The sequence below is a fragment of the Falco peregrinus genome, chromosome 10 (genome assembly GCF_023634155.1).
Source record: "Falco peregrinus isolate bFalPer1 chromosome 10, bFalPer1.pri, whole genome shotgun sequence".
NCBI lineage: Eukaryota > Metazoa > Chordata > Aves > Falconiformes > Falconidae > Falco > Falco peregrinus.
The window spans coordinates 22,445,147-22,468,964 of record NC_073730.1 but is presented as its reverse complement, the minus strand read 5'-3'; the positions used below and the strand labels follow the sequence as shown (position 1 = coordinate 22,468,964).

Here is a 23,818-nt window from a genome sequence, read left to right as displayed (position 1 = left end):
GAGGTGTATTGGTTATCTCCACAGTTAATTACATTTGGATTTGAAATGTGTGTATGTGGAAGTAAACAGCAATGTGTTTAATGGTTACTGTATCTGGATCACCCAAATAGCATTTAATCCACCCCACGTCAAATGGCTTGTGGGTAAAAGGGTGTCCTGGGAATATCAAGGCCCGGCAAGATAATAGCCATGCTCTGTACATTTAACTTCTTAATCAACAAGTAAGAAGAAGAAATGGTTTGTGTCTGGTCAGCTATCCATGAGCAGCAGCCAGATGCTTTGCCCTTTCCAAATGTACTCTGCATAAGAATGAAACCATGCTACTTGTTTTGCCCATTAGATAGCATTATCTCTGTGGAATGCCAATTCATATCTCCTTGTGCTGTGTGTGGTTCTCACATATGGGATTTTAATAACCTTCATGCTGTGCTATGAATTCATAAACAGGGCCGATAGAGGAAAAGCACCACAGGACTTTATTTTTTCATTATTGCTCTTTTGAAAAACAGGGTCTGCAGGATTTTTGCAGGGATCTTGTGACAGAACTAGCAACAGTTTTGCTGCTACAGTGGGATTATTCCAGGGGGAGAGGATAAGTACAATATTCACTTGTGACATACTTATTCAGAATTTATTCAAAATCACCCTCCATTTCACAGCTACTGTAATTCTGCTGTATTATAGTTGGTGCTTTGCAGGTTTGATTGTATGGGGTTTCCCCCCATTTTTCTAGGAAGCAATGTGCATTTGACTGCTTGCAACATACGTCTTCTCCTCCTCCCCTCTGTCCTAGCCAGTGAAGCTACAGCTTACTCCTCAGTGGTCACTAGCACATGATAGTAGTCTTGACTTCTGTTTTGGAAAATATTTATTCATTTTGGATCAATGGGTGTTTTTCTTTCTCTTTACCCCTGTCCTAACTCCAGAGTCCATTAGAGCTACCACTTCTGCCTCTTGGCCATGTTCCAGTACTGGTGGAGGCACCATTGTTAGTAGCACTAAAAATGGTCACAAGAACTTAGAGCATCAGTCTCCAGGCATGACGTGATATATATCAGCTTGTATTCGTTGCTAACAGGCATTAGGAAGAAGACCTATGAGAAGCGCTCAACCAAAATTTACAGTCTCTACAAATATCCTGTGAAGTAATGAACCTAAACTGAAGCAGCCAGTTTAGCAGTCCTGGAGCTAGTTCACATATGCCAGGAAGGAAATTACACTGGGTTGCCTTCCCAACCCTGTGCTACACTGGCTGGAGTGCACTTGTGGTTATGATCTTAGGTCAATCTGGATTCCAGTCTTGTAACTGTGCCTAATAATGTTTTATCAGGAATAAGATTTATTAGGTGTATGTTCTGTGGAGGATTGTGATATGACATGCAGATCAGATTTTATCATTGCATTTTCATTTTAGGAATGATTCTCCTGCTGTATTTTATATGTGATATTTTTGTGTGACAGGCAGTGGAAAGAACCAAGAACAGACAAGGAAAAAGAGACTAATATTTCACTAATTATTCAACTTTCAAGCTTTTGTTGTTTTTTTTGGTTTTGGTCTCGTATCCATCCCCCAGCCCCCAGTGATGAATAGTCCTCACTTAAAAATGTGTGTTGTGCTTTTCATTAAAATTAATCCAACTTCTCCATGGCTCATAAAGTGATAGAATTACAGAGTTATTGAAAAAAAATATGTTGGAAAGAATGTTTGGAGTCCATCTTGTCCAACATCATCTATAAGTAGGACTAACAAGAAGGTTAGGTCAGGTCTGTGCCTCATCAAGCTTTAGAAATGTCTGGGGATGGAGACTCCAGAATCTTCTGGGCACCTGTTCCAAAGCTTAATTGCTCTCTGTACCAAGGTGCATTCCCTGAAAAAAGGGATCTTTTTCTATGGGACATGTGTAGCCTGTCCTGTATTCATTCCTCAGCTCATCTCCCTTGGTCTTTTTTTACCACTGTGCATGTCTGAGACCATGTAGGATGGGGTAGCTGAACACATACATTTTTCTTCATACTGCATCTATAATTCTGCAGTAGTATGACTCAGGGAGAGGAGATGCCAAAGTTTTCACATTTTCTTTGTAAATATTTTCTTATAATGAAATTAATACATCATCTAAACTCTCCATATATATATTTCTTGCTGGTTTTAATTTTAATACAGATACATATATGCTTTTTTTAAAGTCACTAAGCAGACAAGAGAACATAGAACTAACATGACTATAGGGAAGTTTTCTAATGCATACTGTTCATGGAAATGAAGAAATGTTACTTCTGTGCAAGCCAAGGTTCATTGCTGTCCTCTGGGCTTTTCCCTCAACATCAGCTGTAACATGATGGGCATTTCTTTTAGATGATTATTTTAGAATAGCTGATAACTTCAGTGCAAGTTTGTTTTGTGTTTTTTTTTGTTTGTTTCTTTCCTTTTTTTCCCCCCACTTAGCTCCGTACTATAGTCCCTTGGACCTTCTTTGTGGCAGTGGGGTGGGATTTAGCCTCTTCAGTTCCCAGTGTGCAGTTGTGAGCTTTTGATAGCTTGAGGTGCAACAGAGCCTGTGGCATGAAGCAGCATTGCTCTGGAAGGAGGAGGAAAAAGAGTCACAACCTGGTTGCTGTGGAAGACAGTTGTCAGTCTTCCCTTGCTAGGCCATCAGTTGAAATGTATTTTGTCATATTCATAATGCTGGTAAGCCAAAGTGGTCAGCAGGCAGATGCTCAAGTTTTGTGCCTCATTGTTGTCCTCAATAGCCTCTTTCATTAGAACCATGGTAGTCATTGTTACATCATTTGAGTTACAGAGCAGCTGATGAGCTTTGGTGTTGACCTTTAAAATTGCTTTTCAAATTATCAAACAATGAAGATCTTGCTGTCATTACAATCCTTAGAAACATAAGGATAAACGAGCTTCATTAAAGTCAACGGTTTAAAAAAAAGAACCAAAAAATCTACAAAACCCCTGTGCTTTGACAAGCAGGGTTCAAATATATATTCTGTCTTAACCCATTTGATGCCAACAAGAGAAGGAAGCTAACATGACCTCCTAGGTTTCCATCCCAGAAACAGACTCGGAGTGGAAATAGTTTCAATAGTCACCAGTTAAGTCCAGATAGCACAAACATCAGTACACATGCTCGTGTTAAGAAGGAAGACTTTCATCTGGCTTTGTGAGTAGATAGCTTACATGAAGAAAATACCCTGCATCCTTTTCACAGGTTGAAGCAGAATCATAGCTGAGGCCCCTGCTGCTGCCAAGGCAAAGGAGCAGCACCGTCATCGTGTAATTGCACAGAACTTTTTTTCTGAGCTATTTCATTGGATGGTCCCATGTCTAAATTTGTTCTTGGAAGTAGAGTTGGAGCCCAGCCCTGCACAGATTCTCACTCCAAGCTGGACATGTCACACAAGAAGTTTCTTTGCTGTTCCTCTTGCCACTGAGCTGAGTCTGTTTACAGGTGGTAAGCTTTTCCATCTATGAACTGAGAATCCAAATTTCTCTTTCTAAAATTCAGACATTACGTGAACTCATAGCTCCAGTGATGTCAGTAGGAATTTTGCTTTTGACTGTAATGGAGGCTATGAACGTGCCATTGATTTTCCTAGAAAGTCAGCATATAGGTACATTACAGTGATACCTTTCTCCTTAAGATGTGTAAAGGACTAAAAATTAATTTCTCTCTTAAAAAATTAAATTATGGGTAGAAGAGCTATATGATTATAACTACCTATTTTGGAGGTAGTATTGTTTATATCTTGCAAGTATATCGTTGTCAGGCTAGGCTATATAGTGGAGAAAAGATTGATAGGGTTTATTATTTTCATTTTTTAATAAGATTTTGTTTTGCAATCGCTGCTAGCATGCTTCACCTCATAACTTACCATCTCATTTGTGTGTGTGTTACGCAGCACCTCCTTAGGCCTTGATCTTGTTCTGAGCTCCGTGGTGCTGATGCACGGACCTGCACAAACCCCTGCTGACTTCAGTGAGATTTGGCAGAGGCCACTGTGCTCAGGGGCTTTTCTTCAGCAAAGGCTTTTAAGTGAGGGGAAAATCGATCTTGTGTGGGGTATGGTAGTACCAAAAGCTACACAGTCAAGCTCCATGAGGAAGGAGAACAAATACAGAATGATCTCTGAATTATTTACAAATCATTTAACCCGATAGTTCCCACTTGAGAGTGCTTATACAAAGTTATTGCAGGAAGCGTTAGTCCACAATACAAACTAGTGCCTGCAGCGAAATCTGCATTGATTAAAATTTAATTAGTGGACGTATGCACTGAGACAATGATGTAAAAGCAATCAGAACAGAGTATATATAGAACATTTTTTTCATTTGAAACAGACCTTTAACTTCAGAGTTCAAAAATATGCAGCTATGATTCAACAGCTTCCATTAATGACTTAAAAGACCTTAAAATAAATCTCTAATTATTTAAGCAGAACTCTCTATCCAGTTTAAATTTCTGACCTAGTACCCAGTGCCATAGTATTTGAATCTGAAAAATGGTGATTTAGCCTTGTATCTTTCTGTAACTGAAATGATTTGAATATCTTAAAATATATTTAAAACAATTTAATTTTTGCACTAGGATTTTGTAAGCAAAGATTTAATGTGAAATGACATTTTTACAGAAGATTTAAAACATTTGTAAAGCTGACAGTCATAAAGTGGTACTGCAAATATTCCCAATATACCAATAAGGGGAAAAGAAATTAATGTGGCCAGAAGCAAGTATGTATTCTCTTTTAGATAAGGCATCCTACAATTAAAAACACTGGACTTGGAAAGCTTCTTAAAGCTTATTTTGTCAAATGAAAAATGCTACTGATTTTAATGCTATTGTATTAAAACTTCTTGTTATTCCAGGCATGGATATTATTTTTTTTAATTTCAGAAAAATGGATAATTAGCATTTTAGCTTATCACTTTCATTCCATGCATACAAATAATTTGACAGATAGACCACCAAGAGAGACAAAATTAAATAATAGGACTAGACAGCATGGAACCAAAATAAATTAGAGATTAGGCTTCCAGACTGTTAGGTGGATTTTCAGGGTGGTGGTGGGGTGGTGGGGAGGAACAAAACCAAAAAAAAGGGAATACAAGGTAGTTTTTCTGAAAGCTTTTGCAGCTTACTTCAATATCATTTCCCCATATCACATTCCAAATAAACTGACCTGAAATAAGATGTGAACTTCATCTTAGAAGTCCCATAATTTATTAGTGAGTGTAATTTTTTTCAAATGTATTTAAATTAGAGGCCTAACAGGCATTCTTGCATCTGTGATTCAGCCAAGTAAGTTCCTAGATAATGGTCCATGATTAATGGTGAGTGCTGATAATAGGAGGTTATTAGAGAAAGCAAACTTGGAACAAATCTGCTGTATACATTATATACTTTACCGCCATCTGTGGGTATTGATAATAAACACAAATTAAAGTCAGCAGTTACAGAATAACCAATGTTTTGCATATGTGACAAATAAATCCTTAGACATAGTCTTATAGTAGGCAACTTCAAAGTGAAGAATTCTCAATTTTTTTTCACAGATATTCATTTTTATTTGCAAATTAAAACCAGCTTTTGTGGAGAGAGTCCTTTTGGCCTTGGTTGCTTTCAAGGATGTCATTCTAAAGTCCATTCTACAAGGAAGGATTATGTGTTATACGTTACCTGTACTCTTCCACCATACATGGTTTTCGATGTGAGAAATTGTTTTGTCCTTTCATACCGTGATTCATTTGATATTCAGTCCAGGTGCTAACAGTATGTTCCCCCCTTTTATGTCTCATTGACTTGTAAGTGACATTTTACCTCCTTATGTTTTGTGGTGTTTGCTGAGTAAATATGCCCATATAGAGAAGAAACAAATTTTATCTTTCTTATTGCTACATACAAAAAACAGAAAAGAAATGCAATATAAACAGAGAATTGCAGAAGATAAAGTAAACCTAAATATTATGATACCGATAACTTGCTGGATCAAGTGATGACATTTTTTGCTGGTAGCAAATATACTGTTGAAAATGCAGTTTTGCAGTAGAGTGACAAAAGGGGTGCCATAGTTAAGATCAGCTGATGGTGTTGTGTTTGGAGATGTTTATGAAGTTTGATGGGCAGTGTCTGGTTAAAGCTGTGTTTCTCTGGTAACTTTTGCACAAAATTCAAGTCATCACATGCTAACGAGGGCAAGTGAGCAATGTGGCAGATGACTCATTGGGTTCAGCATTCAGCAAGCAGCATTGGTTGGAATAATTCCCGGCTTTTGAAACATTACAAAGCCATGATATTTCAAGGCCTGTATATTTTTACAAATGAGTGATAGATGGAGTATCACAAACATTCTGGTTATTTATGGTCATCAACTAAACCACTGGGATGAAGTTAGAAGTAATCTAGAACTAATGTGGTTTGTTTTTTCATTTTGAACAACTGCTATATTAACTTTTTCATAGACGTTTTAAGAGTGAATGTTAGTTTAGTGCCAACCTTGTAAACCGGCTGTGTAGGGTGTGCATGATGAAGTTTGTCTCCTTCCTATAACAACAAGGCATTCAATCCTCAACTGTGTTTGACATGAACATTTCCACATATATTCTTGGGCATATTTTTATTTTTATCCTGATATTTTGTATGCCAAAGAAGATTCTGCCTTCCCACCCTCCAGTTCAGAGGCATTAATTATGTGGATCTGGAACTATAGACATCTGTATGTCTACAGATGTCAGAGTTTCTGATAATCTACAAGCATATAGTATCTACAGCACTATATGCTGGAGTGTATGGATCTGTTTTCATCTGTTTTCTGCTTGGGCAGTTGCAGTTTAAGGGAAAAAAGCTATTTCCTCTGCCTAATGCTGAGTTATTTGATTGACATGCCTGATAAAGCTTTCTTCACAACAACAGTTAGTTTATACCTTAACAAATACCTTTAGGTGTTGTGGTTCTTCTCTTTTGCAAGATTTCATTCCCAAACATTATGGTTTATCTTACTGGCTTTATATCAGTATTTTACTTTTTCTCAAATCCTCTTTCCCCTTACATGTTTCTCTTTTAAACTCTAAAATGTATTCTACCTTTTCATAGCCTCTTCCAGTTCTTCTCTGATTTTTTTTCTGTCCTCTCTTCTCTTTTAGTACCCTACTCCCATTTCTTTCCTTCCCCTTTTGAGGCATATTCATTCATGTTAATAAGAGCATGTCCCTTCTGCCATTCTACCTTGGGAGAGGAGAGTTTACCAGCTGCCTGAGATGCAAACTAAAATGCAGCTTTTACTGAAAGAATGCACACACAGGACAGGTCCTCACATCCTTCAGGCAATGCCTTAGGGCAAAACTTGCTTCACCTGCCACTCTCTCAGTGCTCAAAGTCCTACAGTGTTGTTGACCATCAGTGGTCCAGCACTCTGCCTCTGCTGGGTCTTTCTGTTGTACTTCAAACACTGAATCTGGCAGCTTCCTTCCTTCATTAACCCTCCATGTAGAGACAGAACAATTTCTCCTGTTCTTTATTTACTCTCTGCCACCTTTCTATTTTTGAGTCTTTTTTTACCAATACAGCTATCAGGAATCTTTCAATAGTTTATTATTCCAGAAGAAAATACTAGAGTAGGCTTATTTAAAAGGTGTCAGTTTCAATGAAGTCTGAGCTGGAAATCAGGAAAAAAAGAAAAAATGAAAGAGACTGTTCTTTTCATGTGAACTATCATGCTTTAACCTTTCGTAATACAGAAAAATGTTCAATTGAAGGAATATTTTAATTCCATTTTAGAAAATTATTTAAATGTGATTTTTTAAAAATAGGAAGTTAAAATATTTTGATCAAGTGGACCTGGTTTTACTCAAATTTTGTTTTATGAGATTATGGAGAAGGGTATTATCTTTGACTTTTCAATGCTTTATTAAAATAGAGGAAAATACATTAAAAGACATGTTTTACTTCTTTATAGATCGTATACTTGACTGTTGCTATTCAGAGTTTTCTCACATATATTTGAAATGTTTATTTTTCAGCTCTCAGTATCATGAGATGTACTTGATTCTTGCCTTGTTTCAAAGCTGCCTGTATTGTTTCCAATAGCAGCAGCAAAATCAGCAGCATTCTGGTGAGCATTTGCTCTGCTGTATCTTGAAAGAGGTATGAGCTGGCATGGAGTAACTGGAGCTGCCTTGAAAGTGAGAAAGATGACACTGCATCACTTTGCACTGTGGTTCATGTTTAGAAGTTTTGGGTTTGTGGGTATGGTTTTTTTTCCTTTCCATGAGAAAGCAAGCTAAAATGTTTCAAAAATACACAAATGAAAGTTTAGATGGTGTTGGAGACTCTGGCATGCAAATTTCAACCTCTGCCCAAAGTCCAAGCTTCCTTCCTTTTCCTACCACTGACATCAGGAATCCACGAGATACTTGTTCAAGCAGAGGGAAGATACAGTCCTTTTAAGGAGCTGCACCATGAGCTGCAAATCAAAGAATAGCAGTTCTGTAACAACTAGGTCCTTATATATAGAAAAAATATCAGTGATGGTTATTTATTCAGTCTCTTACTGTAAGATTAGTCCCATTATGTGGCTCCTATGCATTCCCTTCCAATTCATTCAATTTTAAAAAAAACCTTCCTGCTGGCACTTATGTACATATCAGTGACAGTCATCTAAATAAAATATCCCAGGCACTTGAGTCTCAGGAATAGTCTTATGAAGAGGCAGATCGTATTCTATGTATTTGGAAATGGGATGCATGTTGACTTAGTGCTTATTTTAAAATAATGTCAAAATGTTAAAATCTTTATGAAATCTTAATGTTAAATTTTATGAAGACAGAGAAATTTGCTGGGGTGTGGTGCCCAGGGTTAGGACCAAAATCAACTGCTGAAGATTAAAAAACCATAATGCTACCACAGGAGGGAAAGGGGAAACCCCACAAACTTGGGGTAATCAGACCTGTGTTTTTTTATAATTTTTGTTTGTATTACTTGATGTTGGTTATATAATGTGATTTATATACAGTGCTTCTGAGTGCTCTATAAAATTGCAGCTCTTGATGAGTGAACACACAAGTACTATCTTTCTTTTTGTTAAATGTGCTGAATGTTGTCTTAGAGAAGCCTGGCAAGTTTTTCCTCACAGTCAGAGGTCTGAAGAAAGTGAGTAAGCATAGATAAAACCAGCTTGGTTAATCATCACTGAAACACAAGAAAAATTAAAATGCATTTCTTGCTTGTAAAGTGGAAGAAAGCAGTAAAAACAATGCCAGACCGTTAATGCCTCTCTTGTACCTTTCCTTTCAAAGACCTCAAAAGAACATCAAGAAGAATAAAGGCAAAAATCTATTCCCTATTGGCATAATTATAAATGTTGTATCCTCTAAAACTCTAAAGACATCCAAGAAGAGTAGAAGACTAAATGGCATTGAAATAAAGAAAGTCTCTCTGGAGCTTTGTTCAATCGGCTTTGTTAGAATTCACTCAAATAGGATGATTATAAGAAAAGATCTCATTTGTTTCAACATTAAAGGAACAAATTAATATGTGGCAAGCTGCTAATAATTGCCTCATTATGTAGTGAATGGGCATTGCGTCCAATTTACAAAATTACAATCATATTGTTGAAGTAACAATTGGGAAAGTTTAATCTGAATTTCCTAACTATCTATATGATTAGTTGTGGGTATTCACTGAGTGAATTGTGGTTGGAGTGAGCTCTCCAGTGCACCACCAGCCTACAGTGCTAAGAAATCACAAGAGAAATTCAGCTTTTTGTTAGTGTAAATTACATCTGCATAGCTCCTGAGCTAGATTTGGTCCAAGTGAAGAGGGAATCTGGCAGCCTTTGCTAAGACGGGAGCTCGGCATGTGACTGGTCTGTCAGGACATCATTTTGTGGGACTCCACTGACTTGTGCTGAAGTCTTGGCCAAGAGGCTAAGAGACCTGGCCTGAGATCATTCCTGCTTGGGAAAGCCAGTGATCTAGGATCTGTGCCATTGTGAAACCCACCCATACAAATGGTCCTGTAGCTGGAATGTCAGTCTCTCGGTGGAGACATTTGAAATGGTAGGGGAGTTGTTTCAAATTGGAAAGTAACCAATTTTCCAAATATCAAAAAACTCTGTGGAAGAGAATCATGTTTTGTGACCTACTTCTAGTTAGATTTGCTTGTGACCTTTTCTAATTCTGGCTGTTTTTGTTATTTAATGATTTGACCTTTGATTCTGTGAAGCCACTTCAATGCTAAATACAGAGATTTAATAACTAGAACTGTTTGATAAGTGACCTTTATTACACAGCTATTTCTCTTTGCTAGAGAAACGGCACTGGTTTGCAAGTTCTAATTCACAGTTTTAATTATCTTTTCTATTGTCTGTAAGCTTGCACAGGAAATGGAAAGGTCAGACATTTCATTTTCTTTACTGATTAAAATATAAGTGCTCCTCAACAGTTACAATGTATCATTCAGGAAAAAGATGGGACAATTTGTCAGAATCATGCCCAGCTGCTCTGCTGAGGGTTTCTACATCTTTCTGGTCAGCAACAAAATGAATAATTTTCTAGCAGCAATAATAGCTCAGCCCCCGTGGTGTGTAGAGGTGAAATACGTGCCCACGTACATGAAAAGAGAAGAAAAGGTGAAAGCTTCTTTAAGTTGGTTGGGTTTTTTTGTTGTTTTTTTTTTTTTTTTCTTTAGCTTATGTATCTACAATGCAAGTGAATGAAGATCTTGTGAAAGGTACAGGTAAACCCTTAACTGACGTACAGAGAGCATAAACAGTAACAGCATAGGTTTCTATATGGTCCTGCCAATCTGCACCAAACCCACTGCTGCTGGACCACCTCTACAGATGAGAGGGCAGAATGGACTGCCTGCCAGACCCATTTTTGGTTTCTCTGACAAGGCTGCTGCTGAGTTAGTGTTTAATTGCTATCCTGGTGTTTGTGATGTGGACCCCTGTAAACAGTTACTGTTAATTGCGAAGCAGATCACTAAGAAGGCACATTTTCTTTTATTTTCCAGTTTTCATCTCTCTGTATTGCAGTTTCTGTATGTAAGATTTGTCTCTCTGCTTTTATTCATCCTTAATACAAACAATACAGCAAGTTAAATGGAAAAGTGATGGTTTCTCGTACAGGTTAAGGCTATCATGGCCAACCTTGCAGCCAAAAATCTGCATATGGGAAAAGGGTGTGAGGGATGTAGGACCCCAGAGTATGGGGTGAAGGCGGACAACAGCACATCACTCCAACTCCTCAGGGGTCATAGGGAGCTGTCAGCTGTGTTCTAGTTCAGTAGCAGAAGTAGCAGCCACAACTACCCAGGTGCTTCCCAGTTCCAGCCCCTTAGGCACCCAAAGCCCTGTGCCTGAATAGCTCCTGTGGGAGCCACTGGCAGAGGGGCCACCTTTGGATAGCTTTGGAGTCTTAAAGTGATGGGACAGCCACACCTGAGCTAGGGTGTAATAACAAACAGGAACGTTGTGTTAGATGATGGAAATGAGAAAGCTATTGGTGTGGATTACTGAAGCTACCCCTTTTGCCTGTCACACTTACAAACCAACACCGCAAGGTGCCGGCCTGTCTCTATGTGGGGGTTCAGTGAATGAATATTGATGTGAGTTTTCTCATACGTTGAGGAAGATATGATGCAAAAAGATACTGAAGTCAGTGGATCATTCTGGAGACAGTGGAATATCTGTCGTGGGTGTCAGCCAGTGTCCTAACTCTGTCTGGGACCTCTGTTGGGAAATATGCTTATTAGGACACGTAAAATTTTTCTACATTGTAAAAAATATTTACTCTGAGATAGAGCTGGGAGGGGTTAAGCCTCTGTCTCTATTGAAAGAGAGCAGATTATATGTTGACCTAGTGCAGGCATTCAATATTATGAAAGTGCTTTATAAATTGGAACAAGATAAATGAATCACAACAAAAGAGCTAGAAAAACCAGGGGACACAATTGCAGGAGTGAGTGTACTCAGTTTATTCGAGCAGAACAGTTACACTTAGTGAATAGAAAATGTGAAATGCATTTCTAACTAAGGTCAAAAAAATCAAACAATTCCAAATTTAAGAGAGCAGCTCCATTTTAATGGAGAAGGAAGAATATTGGGGGGGGGGGGGGGGGGGGAATAAAAATCAAGCAACACTGAGGTTGAGAAAAATTTAAATGGGACCAGATTCTTGACCAAATTGGCTTTTCCTATCTAGCATTTTCATATTCAGCATTTGTTAGTTTGAAAGTTCACCCTGGAAGCTATAAATGAATCTACAGGGACTTCAGCAATTCACTTCATGTTAGGATGTGAGTTATGCTTATGGATTTGTTTAGGTCACCCAGCCATGTCCTCATAATGTATCTTAGAAAGGATTTCTGTAACTAAGCGGTAAACAGAAAGACTGTTGTGTTCAGCTGCATCTCCTGGGATTTCATCCCTGCTGTCAGAGAGCTATGCAGGACAACTCTCAAAAACTACAACAGCTATAAAAAATACAGAGTGTTCTGTAAAGGAAATATTGCCAATGCTTTTGCATGCAGTCAGGCATCTTTAACTCCTGGTGAAATGAGGAAAGAATGTTTTTGTGAACCACTCACATAGAGAAATCAAACCTTTGCAATTCTGAGTTTTATTGCAGAAGTCTTGTAGGATGTACCTTAACTCAGTACAGAATTTGTCACCCAAAGATGAGATATTTTAGCTGTTATAATTTGCTTCCCTTCAGATGTTTATCCCTTGTCTTTATATTATCCACCTTTATGAAAGAAATTTGATATTTTGTCAGCCAAGTCCTAAGGTTATAGTGCTCAAATGTTGCTACGATATTCATCCACATCAGCTAATAGAGGTGTGATTTCGAAGGGAAATAACCACAAGTCAGATCAGAAAAGTACCTAGCATCCTGTCAGGCTAACTGAAGAACGTGAAAGGAATTATTCCTAACAAACATTAACCTGAAGTCACTGGCTCCCAGCTGGGGACATGACAGAAGGTCAAGTCATACAAAAATTGTAGATGATCTGTTGCCTGGACCATCTTCTGTAGATTTTTTTGATGCATCTATTTTTCATTTGATTTAGATTTCTAACCAAACTTTTCATACAATCCAACTTAAATACAGGGTTTTTCCTTTTAGTCTGTTGGTACAAAAGAAGGAAAAGACACTTGCTATTTATACTGACAAACAGAACATCTGATAAGTCTCTATATCTCTGCTAGACAGATAACTGTTCTTCTGCTAAAGAAATGCCATCTTTGACTTCAGTTTGCCCAAGATTAAGTTCTAGTTCATGTATCACCATTCCATTTGCTTCTCATTTTTCACGGGTCATAACCATTCTCTGGGGAGAACATACTCCTCTGTCTACTGCAGGATTTTCATACTACTAGATTGTGTTTTAGAGTTACATCTCATGTTTGACTTCTATCACAAATTTGGGAACTATTCATTCAGACACATAAACACAGTCAGTGTATAGTTAAATTTCCAGCATTACTTTTTCTGTACTTTTTTCTCTATTGCTGACAACACCTTGTTAGAAGAGGAGAAGGCATTGATCTAAACATTGTTTTCTGCTGCTTCTTACTTTCATTGTTTTCTAGTGGAAAGTGTAACATTTAAAGGAAAAAGGAATTACTATTTTTCTAGTTGACTTTGCAAGGTGGGGAACAAAGGAAAAAATTGGAACTGCCTACTTCACAAAAAAGGATTGCATTCAGAGCTTTGTAGTGGTAGGGTTTTCTACCAGCTCTACCACATGGGGATTGTTAGCTTTTTTTAAACAGAAGCATTGTTCTCAGTTTGTTGGATTGTGCCCATCTTCCTTTTAATTGAATTTTCAGTCTTTATGTTTTGCAAAGAAAGAGTTGCTATGTATATTTGTTTTCTTTCTTCCAGCCTCTACAACTTGACTGTGACCTCTGTGCCATTGTTTCAAACTCGGGACAGATGGCTGGCCAGAATGTAGGAGCTGAGATAGACAAGTCCTCCTGCATATGGAGGATGAACAATGCTCCCACAAAGGGCTATGAGCAGGATGTGGGGAAGAGGACAACCATAAGAGTGGTCTCTCACACAAGTGTGCCTCTCCTACTCAAAAATCCCGAGTACTTTTTCAAAGAAACCAACAACACTGTTTACGTGATCTGGGGACCTTTTCGAAACATGAGGAAGGATGGAAATGGCATTGTGTACAACATGCTGAAGAAAACTGTTGACAGCTACCCAATGGCCAAAATCTATGTGACAACAGAAAAGCGCATGAGTTACTGTGATTCAGTATTTAAGAAGGAGACAGGGAAAGACCGGTAAGTCCTAAATGTGAAAAACAATTACAGTGTTTGACAAAAGATACATGAGAGAAGTCCATGCTGGATGCCAGCTACTAAATGAGTCCCCAGATAAGTTTTTAATGGATTGTTATATGGTTTTGACTGTTATAAGCACTTGATGAGGCAGCAGCTAGGCCCCATTTACCCCACCTACGCTACCTTCTGTTCTTTCCATTTCTGTTGGCTTGAGTCCCAAAAATATTGGATGTCTTCCTGAAATGTTTTCAAAGCTGAGTGTTGTTTTCAGCTCAATTTACTATTGATTAAATTGACATTTTATTTGAAGGGGATAATCCTACACAAACAACATTTTCAAATGCACAACCTCAGGATAACTCTGTATATTGTATTTTCTTCTCTGTTGAGATTCAAGGCAGCTTTTCTGCAAACACAAACCTCAGGGTTATGCATTAGTTCTATTTCTTGGTGAAAATGGATTATCAGTGATACTGTAATAGATTTAGGTTTTTACCAGAATTATGCTGAAATTCTATTTTCCATGCCTGAGAATGCATATTTGTGCTGCTCAAGTAGGGACTGTAAGGAGATGAAAGTGTGAGGGCCACTGTTTTGGTTAGCATGATCAGAGAAGAAATTGGATTTGTGGAATTAAGACAGACAAATTGCAGGATTTTTTAACTGACCTGCAAAAATTCTGATCATCTGTGTTTTGGCATGGAAGAGCACCTGTCGTGCATACCAACTGAAGCTAACTAGGAAGGAGTTTCCAGATGTCTGCTGTGCCTTAGATGTAATTTTTTAATTTGCACATCATGAATTTGCAGTTGTGAAGGACTGTAGCTATTCTGACCAAATTAAAAAAAAACCACCAGATATTCACAGTTCAACTTAGTCTAAAATTTTCTTTTGAAGTAGAAGACCTTGCTCTCTCAAACTTCCTTGACTCACTTTGCTATTAAATAGTCAAAACTTTTGAAGATTTTTCCCTTTTTTTTAAACTATTGAAACATAGGGAAGAAATTGTCCCTCAGCTTGTTCACCATGTGCACATGTTGCTGCTATGATTCTGCAGTTGGAGTGAGCTCCTACATGTCATAAAGGTGCCAAGGTTTCAATGGCTTCTTTAGTTTAACTGAACAAGCTGATGAACAGAGGCTAATAGGGAAAATACACAAGATCCGTTCTTAAAAATGTCCTCTAATAATCCAGTTCATCTGGTTTACATATTACTTGAGATAAATATGATCATGGGTATATTATTACATTGCTAAACATAAATTTGTTTGTGACTCTTTGTTAACAGTCAGGTCACAGTGACTTTACAATACTTTATCAAAATCCTTATTGTGAGACCAGACCTTAGTATATCCCATCAAAAAAATCTCACCATCCATTGTCAAAGTATCCCAATCCCCAGTCTAATCCATTCCTCTCCAACAAATTAACACACCTCAAAGTTTTTATTATTACACAATTAACACAATGAAAATGCTTCTTTTCACGTCTAAGGCAGATCAAACTTCTGCTCTCCCAGTGCTTATGAACAAAGTGTTCTTAAGCAGCCTAATGTCAAAGTGGCCAAAGTTCTTTCTCCTTAAGTCATTACAATGACTAAAAGTTTCATGTTGTGAACAGCGGCAGATTGTAAAGAGCCTGCCTCATGACCCACATCACATTGCATTTCCATGTGCCTCCCTTTAACACTGAGAAAAAACCCCCCACCACTTCTCACAGTGGTAATCAGATGACATCCTTGTATCTACTGCAACTTTCATTTTTAGTCCTACTTTTCCACATCAAATACTAAGCAGTGTTTTTAACATCATTTAGTGCACTTGTCAGCCAGAAACAAAGGAAACAGTCAACATGTCACCAGCCAACACCCTCTGTGTCACAAGAAAATATCCTGCAGTTCCTTGCTAATCAGGGGACCTCAGTTTGAAACTATTTCATTTTCTGTAACATCTTCAATTCACAGGACCCCTATGCTGTTTCTAGGGAAGGTCACAAGGCTGCTAGAAGCGTGTGGCATTTGTAGAAGCAGCAAAAGGAAAGCACAAGAGATTTGTGGGTGATGAAAATAGTTTCCCATGTTGTGCCAGGCTATTATGATGCTGAAAAAGGCTCAGGTTCCTCAGCCAAATATTCCTTCAGTTCCTCAGAGAAACATCAACTCTTGCTTGCAATATTGGTTTGAACAGAGGTCTGTTTCAACATGTTCCCAGCAAAAATTCTGGAAGGAAACCAAGTTCAACTCATATTTTAAAATGTTCTGAGTAGATAGATTGTAACCACATCTATTTTAGTTTAATCCTAAAATACTGTCCTTATGTACAGTGTATGCTACTAAAGCATAGTAAGTTTGTAACAGATTTCTAGTCTGTCAAGTCTTTAATGAGCTTTCAATATCTACTCTTTGATGTACCATCTTTTTAGGTAATTAGTGGGATTTTTCCGTATTTTCCTCCTAGTGGTGCTCAAGTTGTAAAGGACGTTATGAGAAGCAGCTAACAGGTATGTGCTGCAGTCACTTCTCTGCTGCAGAGAAGTTCTGGTCCTGCACCACTGACGTGGGAGCTTCACCCCTGACTTCACCAAGTGCAGGTTCAAAACCCGTAGCTTTGGTTGACAAATCATTGACAAATTATTTATTATTGGTTCATGGAAGAAACAGGAATTGCCTCTAAATAACTTCCCACAAACTAGTTCATTTATTTTTTAATGAAGCAGTTTTTTAATTCCACAGTAGTACAAAATACCCTCTGAGATGGGCTGTCCCTATTAGAGAACTAACTTGCGTGTGATGTTATAAATCTGGGGGACATGTTCTTTCTTCCTCAGTGAAACATTGGAGTTCAAGGTGGTGAATGCTCATCCACTTTAAATAATTGTTGTACATAAATAATATTCATTACCAGACATTCACAAATTTTCATTAATGAATTTTACTTGGTACTTTCCTAGAGGGAGCATAAAGCTGGCAGCTTCTTCCATTACTTCACTAATGTTTTTGTGTATTATGTGTGTTGAGTCAAGTGAAAGGACTTAAAGAAACATTAGGTAATTACTAAATGCGGCATCTTTGTATGTACCTCAATCCAGATAAGTGGTTCTAAAGCCATCTACATCTTTGCCATGCATTAGAAATATAATGCAATATGATATAACAACATTTAATTGTTAATAACAAAGAAAAACTGTAGTCTTCATTAAAGCAGCAGAACTAATTCTGGTCTGATAAAGTGCACTGAACAGCCCTAAATAGGTTTTAATTAGCTGGCACCAAAGCTGCACCACCCTTAGGGAGGGTAAAATTAATGAAAACTAGCAGCAAATAGATCGATGCTACTAGATGTTATTGCCTTAGGTGAAGGTGATGAGGAAGAAAGGAGTGTCTTTTAAGGTTCATTTAGAAAACAGTCTGCGTTAAAAGTCACTTTCAAAAAGCAATGATAAAATAAATCTGTGCTAATATCAGTGAAACAGTCTAATATCATCCAGACTGCAGACTCCATTTGTGTTTATACTATAAAGTCTCAGGCAAACCACTCAGCACTGTATGTCTGAGTAGAGCGTCTGCTGGCACAGCTCCACGGCCCCTCTCGGGGCTGGTGGTGTGCTCAGACTGCTCCTGTCCCACCGAACATAGAGGACGTTGAGCCCCAGCAAACAGCCAGTAATGCATGTGCTGATACTGCTCAAAGCACAGCTTTACTTGATGTTTGTAATCACTCTGATAAATAACTACTGGAAAGAGCCTGCTGAGCTTTGCTGAGATGTATTCTGAGCTCCTATAATTCCTGTCACAGACTTGAGATAATGTTCTGAAACCCAGTCAGTTTGGTAGACAATTGTCTTTCCACACACACTGTCTTAACTCTGACAACAACCGTCCCATAACCGAACAATTTAGTTCAATTTAACAACATTTCATTGAGATTATAAACTACACAAGCATGTCTACAGGAGGCTGGTTCACTGAGCTACATTTGCAGTCAGATGGCTGTTTCTGAAGGATTTTTGTTAATATCTTGGACAATGCCAAATAAACAAAATTGCTTTTGTGCTTCTCTTCCACAAGTTCTTAATTACCTCTGTTCATGCCAGATGGTATGATGTGTTAGGTTGTGAGGAAGCTGTTTTGTCATTTGAGGCAGAAAGACGGATCATTCTGATCACTGACTTCTGGATCAAGATTCAAAATTTGGGGGCGTGCACAACCTGATGTTTTACTCAGTCCTGTTCACTAATTATTTATTACTTTGGTGATATATGAGATCTATATTATATCTCTGTCATTTAGAGCTAGCAAATTATATTAATTTAAAGTTCAGATTGACAGTGTTAGACAACTACAGTCATCACAGCTTCACCTCAGCTAATATGTGGTTTTTGATGTGCCTGACTAATATACATGAAGCTGTAGTCTAGTAAAACTGTCATTGAAATGGATAAATGAAATTATGTTCTCTGAGATTCAGGTACCTGCAGTTTCTATTGTTTGGTGAAATTCTCTGTGAATTGAGGTAGTAAAGCTGTCAGTGGCCAGAACATCAGACTTTTATGCTGTATTTATGGTTCTTGGCTTAAATGAAATATTATTGTAATGCTATTTTCACTTCTGCACTTGCTTACATATACATATTGGTTTCTCTCTCAAGGCCGTTCAGAGAAAATACACAATCTTAGCTAGCGTTAGGTAGTATTTGCAGTTTTTCATTAGGAAGCTGTGAACATTGGCACTGAATCTGGCTCAGAGAGTTCGATTTTGGGACCTGGGAAGTACTTCCCATCAGTGCTTTGCATTAACATGCTTATTAAAAAAAATAAATTAAATTCTGGAAGGTGAATAAAAGTTCATTTCATTTTGAAAGGAAAATGAGCAGAGTTAGGGAATATCAATGCCTTTAAATTATGGAACTCTTGGAAGGAAATGATGGAAAAAACTGATTCAGACTGACAGAGGAAATGTATAATGCCTGTTGAAACACTTTTAAGGACAAAAATGAATTGTAGTTTACATTTTGATATAGTCTTTATCATAGTGATGTAGTGTCTGCTGCTGCACCAATAAAGTCAGCAGAAAGTTCTCAACTGCCTGTTAAGATCACAACAAACCCAAAAATATGTGTTTGATATAGCGACCATTTCTCAAGTGCTTGACAGTGGATCTTTCTTGAACCATTGCTTGGCACTTCCATTCTTTCTTTTTATAAAGTAACTCCTTCAAAAAATGCTAATGGATTTGTCCATTTTAATTCACAGAGGGTTTAAATAGTTTTGTTGTCAGTTAAGACTGCTTTATTACCTGAAAAAACAAGAGTCTAAAGCATGAAACCTTAATGAAATAAATAGATTTTTCATTATAAAACACTTAAAACCTCAACATCTATTGCTATTTGCAGTCAATCACTGAATAACTAACAACTGTTTTGGGGTTTATATTGACTCTTCCATTTCCTGGTAAAACACCAGTTTTTCCTGAGTGTTCTAGGTTTATTCCCTGCAGCCTATTAGTAACTGCATTTATATTTCTTTATGAAGATTTTCCTAATTAAGATGAACATTTTTCTCTATTAGGCAGATGGAACTCAATAGAAGTCCATTTTTTATTAACATGACACCAAATGCCGTGCAAAGCACCAGCACTTGTTAAGAAACACAGCTCCTACTGCATTATGCTAATTACATAGTAAAGTGAAACTGTATTGAAAATATCAATATTAGGTAATATTTTTTGACAAAACTGTGACTGCATATAGATGGGTGTGGGCTCAGAGACCTATTGATCTGTGGTAGTTGCTGAATTTAGCCATGGAGTTATTTCTCTTATCTAATGATTTAAGAAATACATAATCAGGATCTACTTTATCTTTGTGCATTTTCACATGTTTGAATTAATCCAGCATCTCTTGCTTTTCATTTATCACATCTTCTTTAAGTGCCACTGTATGTTTTCTGCTTCTGATGAGCCGTATGTTAAATATTTACACAGTGTTTGTTTTTGTCCTAATCACCTGCATACCTTTTCCATTCTGTCTTTCAAATATTCTGGAGCTTTTATGATCATGAGAATATTGCTGATATTGCTCATGAGCAACACTGGGATTGCTTCAGCTTCTTACATCCCTCAAACATACACAAACAGGAAAGGATTATGTAAGTCAGTGATTCACATGCTAGCAATCCTGGTAGCACTGTGGATCACTGGTTCCAGTTTTGCTGCTGGTGGTGAAGATAGTTTGTGGTTGCAAAGGCAGAAGTCTTGGAGGGAAAAATTAACAGGGGCACGGATTTTGCATGAAGCTTTTGGTATTCATAGAAACTTCACTGGACCGTTTTGAATAGTTCAACAGTTTTGATTTTTCAGATCACAGGGTTGAAAATGGACCTTGATTTTCCTAAAGGGACTTAAAAGTTTAAAGGAACAGAACTAATTTTTGAAAAAAAATCAAGAAATTAATCTATTTTTAACTTAGCCTTGCTGCCAGCTGAAATGGTTGTCTTTAGAAACAGAGTGATTACCATTGAAGTCTATACTTATCACCAGTTGTCACACAGAAGTGCTTTTCTAAGGTATATTAAATAGATTAGAAAATAAATGCAATGTTGCTATTACTTTAGTATGATACCTGTTGGCTACTGATAACTATGGGTTTTCTAATGGAAGCTCCCTAAAGTGCACTGAGCTGTATTTACAGTGTTTAGCAAAAGACAACATACTGCAGTCAAACTGCATGAGATGCACTGGGAGATTTTGTGTTATAGAGTTGCTGCTCAAATGACGATACCAACTTCAGGAGGTAGGGCATAAAACATTACAGTGATTTGTTGCTTCAGATAGAGAAGAGTTTGTGCACATCTGTCCACCCACTAGCTAGTAAAACTTACTAGAAAAGACTTCCATAAGAAAAGGTGTATGAGAACTAATTTCAAATATCTCACTGAATGATGTCTAGAAAAGGTTGTTCTCAAAGCTTGGAACAAGCAGGCAGCATACCAAAAGAAAAACTGAAAGTAGAAACTGTTTAGCCTGAACTGATGTTAGTAAACAAATACCGCACTGAAAATTTAATTGGTAAGCAATCAAGCCTGTGTGGGACCTCATACACATAGGTGGGAGGAGAACTGGGAGAAGATGGTGACATCTTGTGTCTCATTAAACTAATTTAGAACTCAGTGTTAACTAGGCACTTGCTTATGCCCATCTTCAATATGTATTTTTAACCATATAAAAACAAAACACGTTCTACACTGTTTTATTTATATGTCTGTTATCATATATCCCATATAAAGAATTCAGCCTGCAATTTCAGAACAGTGAAACTGGAGAGAGAGAGAGAGAGATGTGGAGACATGGATTTATAGCACATGTCTTTGAAGGTAACTCAGGATTCACAACCATGCTTCTCAGAGAACTTGATGTGCTATTGGGACATGCTACAACCTGCGTTTAGAAAACAATCGCTGATACATTCTGTACAGTTCCTATGATACTCAAATTCTCTGAGCTTTTAACAGTGAGGCAGCTATGCATCTAAAAAGTAACACACAAGAGCAGCATGTACAATTTTTCTCAGCCATTCACATCTTCAGCAGATTTAGGAAGCTGTAACAGTTTGGAAAAAAGATAGCTACAACTGTGAGGACTTACTATGAATCTTAAGAAGTGTCCTCAAATAGTTTGCCTGATGTTTTGGGTGTTGATCAGCATGTAGCTTATTTTGGGTGTGAAGCAGAATATTTTTTTACACAGCTGTTTAAAGATTCAGCTATTCTACTTCAAAGATTTTGTAAGCAATTCTTGTTTGTAGTAGCATTCGGTACAGCTGAGACCACATACAAGAGATACCACTCATCTCAGAAGCTGATCAACCCTATCCGGTAGATTAGTATTCAGTAAACATGCAACTGCAATAGAAGAAAAGGCTTCTAAATGCCCATATTTGTTCTTTGCAAGTTTGCTGTTACTATCCCATCCTGATCTTTGGAGACTTCTTTTTCTTTGTTTTTATTTTTTAAAAGTCAGTCATCCCAGCAAGCATATTCTCTGTGCTGTAGTTGTACTGGTTACAGAAAGGAGGCATAAACTCCCTGTCTAATAACATTCTCTACATGACTCATTAAAACTTCCAAAGAACAGGACTTGTTGCAAAACTCTAAAATTGCTGCAGATTATGTCACTAGTGTAGAATGAGATACAGAGAAAGGAAAGAAAGTGACAGCAGATGAAATCCTAAGAAACAAACAGCATGCTTTTATATTAACAATAAACCCAAAGATAAATGTCAGAAGTATGTGCTCTGTGTTCAGTTTGCTCTGCATATGTTGTTTCAGAGGTTTCCTTGAAGTACATTCATTAGAGATGCCAGTGCTGCTGTCTCCAAAGAGCATCCCGAACATTTTCTATGAGAGCATTTCTGAAAATATTGCAGATATCACTTAAGCCTCAGAATGCCTTTGTGAAGCAAGGAATATTTATCCCCTTTTTACAACTTGAATTCCCTGAGAAAAGGACACTGGGGGAAAGCTGGAGCTATTGCTGTGCAGAAATTCTTGCCCATAAGGCTTTTTGAATGTTGGGTGGTCTGGAACTGCAAAGCAGAACCAATTTCTGCTGTTCTATAACCTGTTTTCAGCCAAACACAGTAATGTTCAAGCATTTCCTTCTATGTGAAATTAGCAGTAGTCTCTTGACATTTTACAATTAATCAAAATATTAGGAAAAGAAAACCATCTGAAGAGTATCTGCAAAGCAGTATTCCTCTAAAAAAGGAATTTCAGTTTCAATTTTTCAAGTATCATTTGTTTTCCTATCCTATGTCCAACCACCTTAGTGTTCTTTCCACAGCTTCCTCCAGTCCATATAAGAAATGTGACTAGCTTTTGTCATGTGTAGCTTTTTCTTTTAGCAAGGGAGAGTTGTGTCTTTCCTGGAACGTAGTGGTTGTGATTTTTGCTCTCTCTCTTTGTGCTGCTCTGACTTTATATTAGTGGTGATACTATTGAAATGTTTTCATAGAATTATAGAATCATTTAGGTTGGAAAAGGCCTTTGAGATCATCAAGTCCAACCAACAATCCACAACTGCCAAGTCCATTACTAATCCATGTTGTTAAGCACTCCTTCTATGCATTTTTTAAACACCTCCAGGGACGGTGACGCCACCAACTCCCTGATCAGCCTGTTCCAATTCTTGGATGTTTTGTATATGGAGAAAAATAAAGCTGTGGTCCTTAACTCCTCTGAGTTTATTTCATGGTCTTAAATTGCCTTTACCTCCTCTTCCGAGAAAGCACAGTGTTCAACAGAGTTGGATTTCGGCTCCACTGTGCAGATCCTGCCAGAGAGTCTCAGCTGCAGGGGCATCCTGGAGCCCTCTCGCTCCTAGAGGTATTTCAGGCCTTGCTCATAGAGTGCCTTGTGGATGTGAAACTTCATTTAACTTTATATAGGATATCCTCAAGCTTTATGTACTGCTTAACCTGTCTAAGCACCGCTGGCTTCCTGCCAAGCTACACTGCTTTGCTCA

General features: G+C 37.7%; 1 protein-coding gene across 2 annotated transcripts in view; it reads left to right on the top strand.

Annotated features, from left to right (window-relative positions):
* The window catches only part of ST6GALNAC3 (ST6 N-acetylgalactosaminide alpha-2,6-sialyltransferase 3), a 228,557-nt gene that overhangs the window by 135,232 nt on the left and 69,507 nt on the right, over nucleotides 1–23,818 (top strand). For both annotated transcript variants that reach the window (XM_027788328.2, XM_055815663.1), the window contains exon 3: nucleotides 13,892–14,301. In XM_027788328.2, the coding sequence (XP_027644129.1) occupies nucleotides 13,892–14,301 (410 nt within the window). The remainder of the gene's footprint in view (nucleotides 1–13,891; nucleotides 14,302–23,818) is intronic.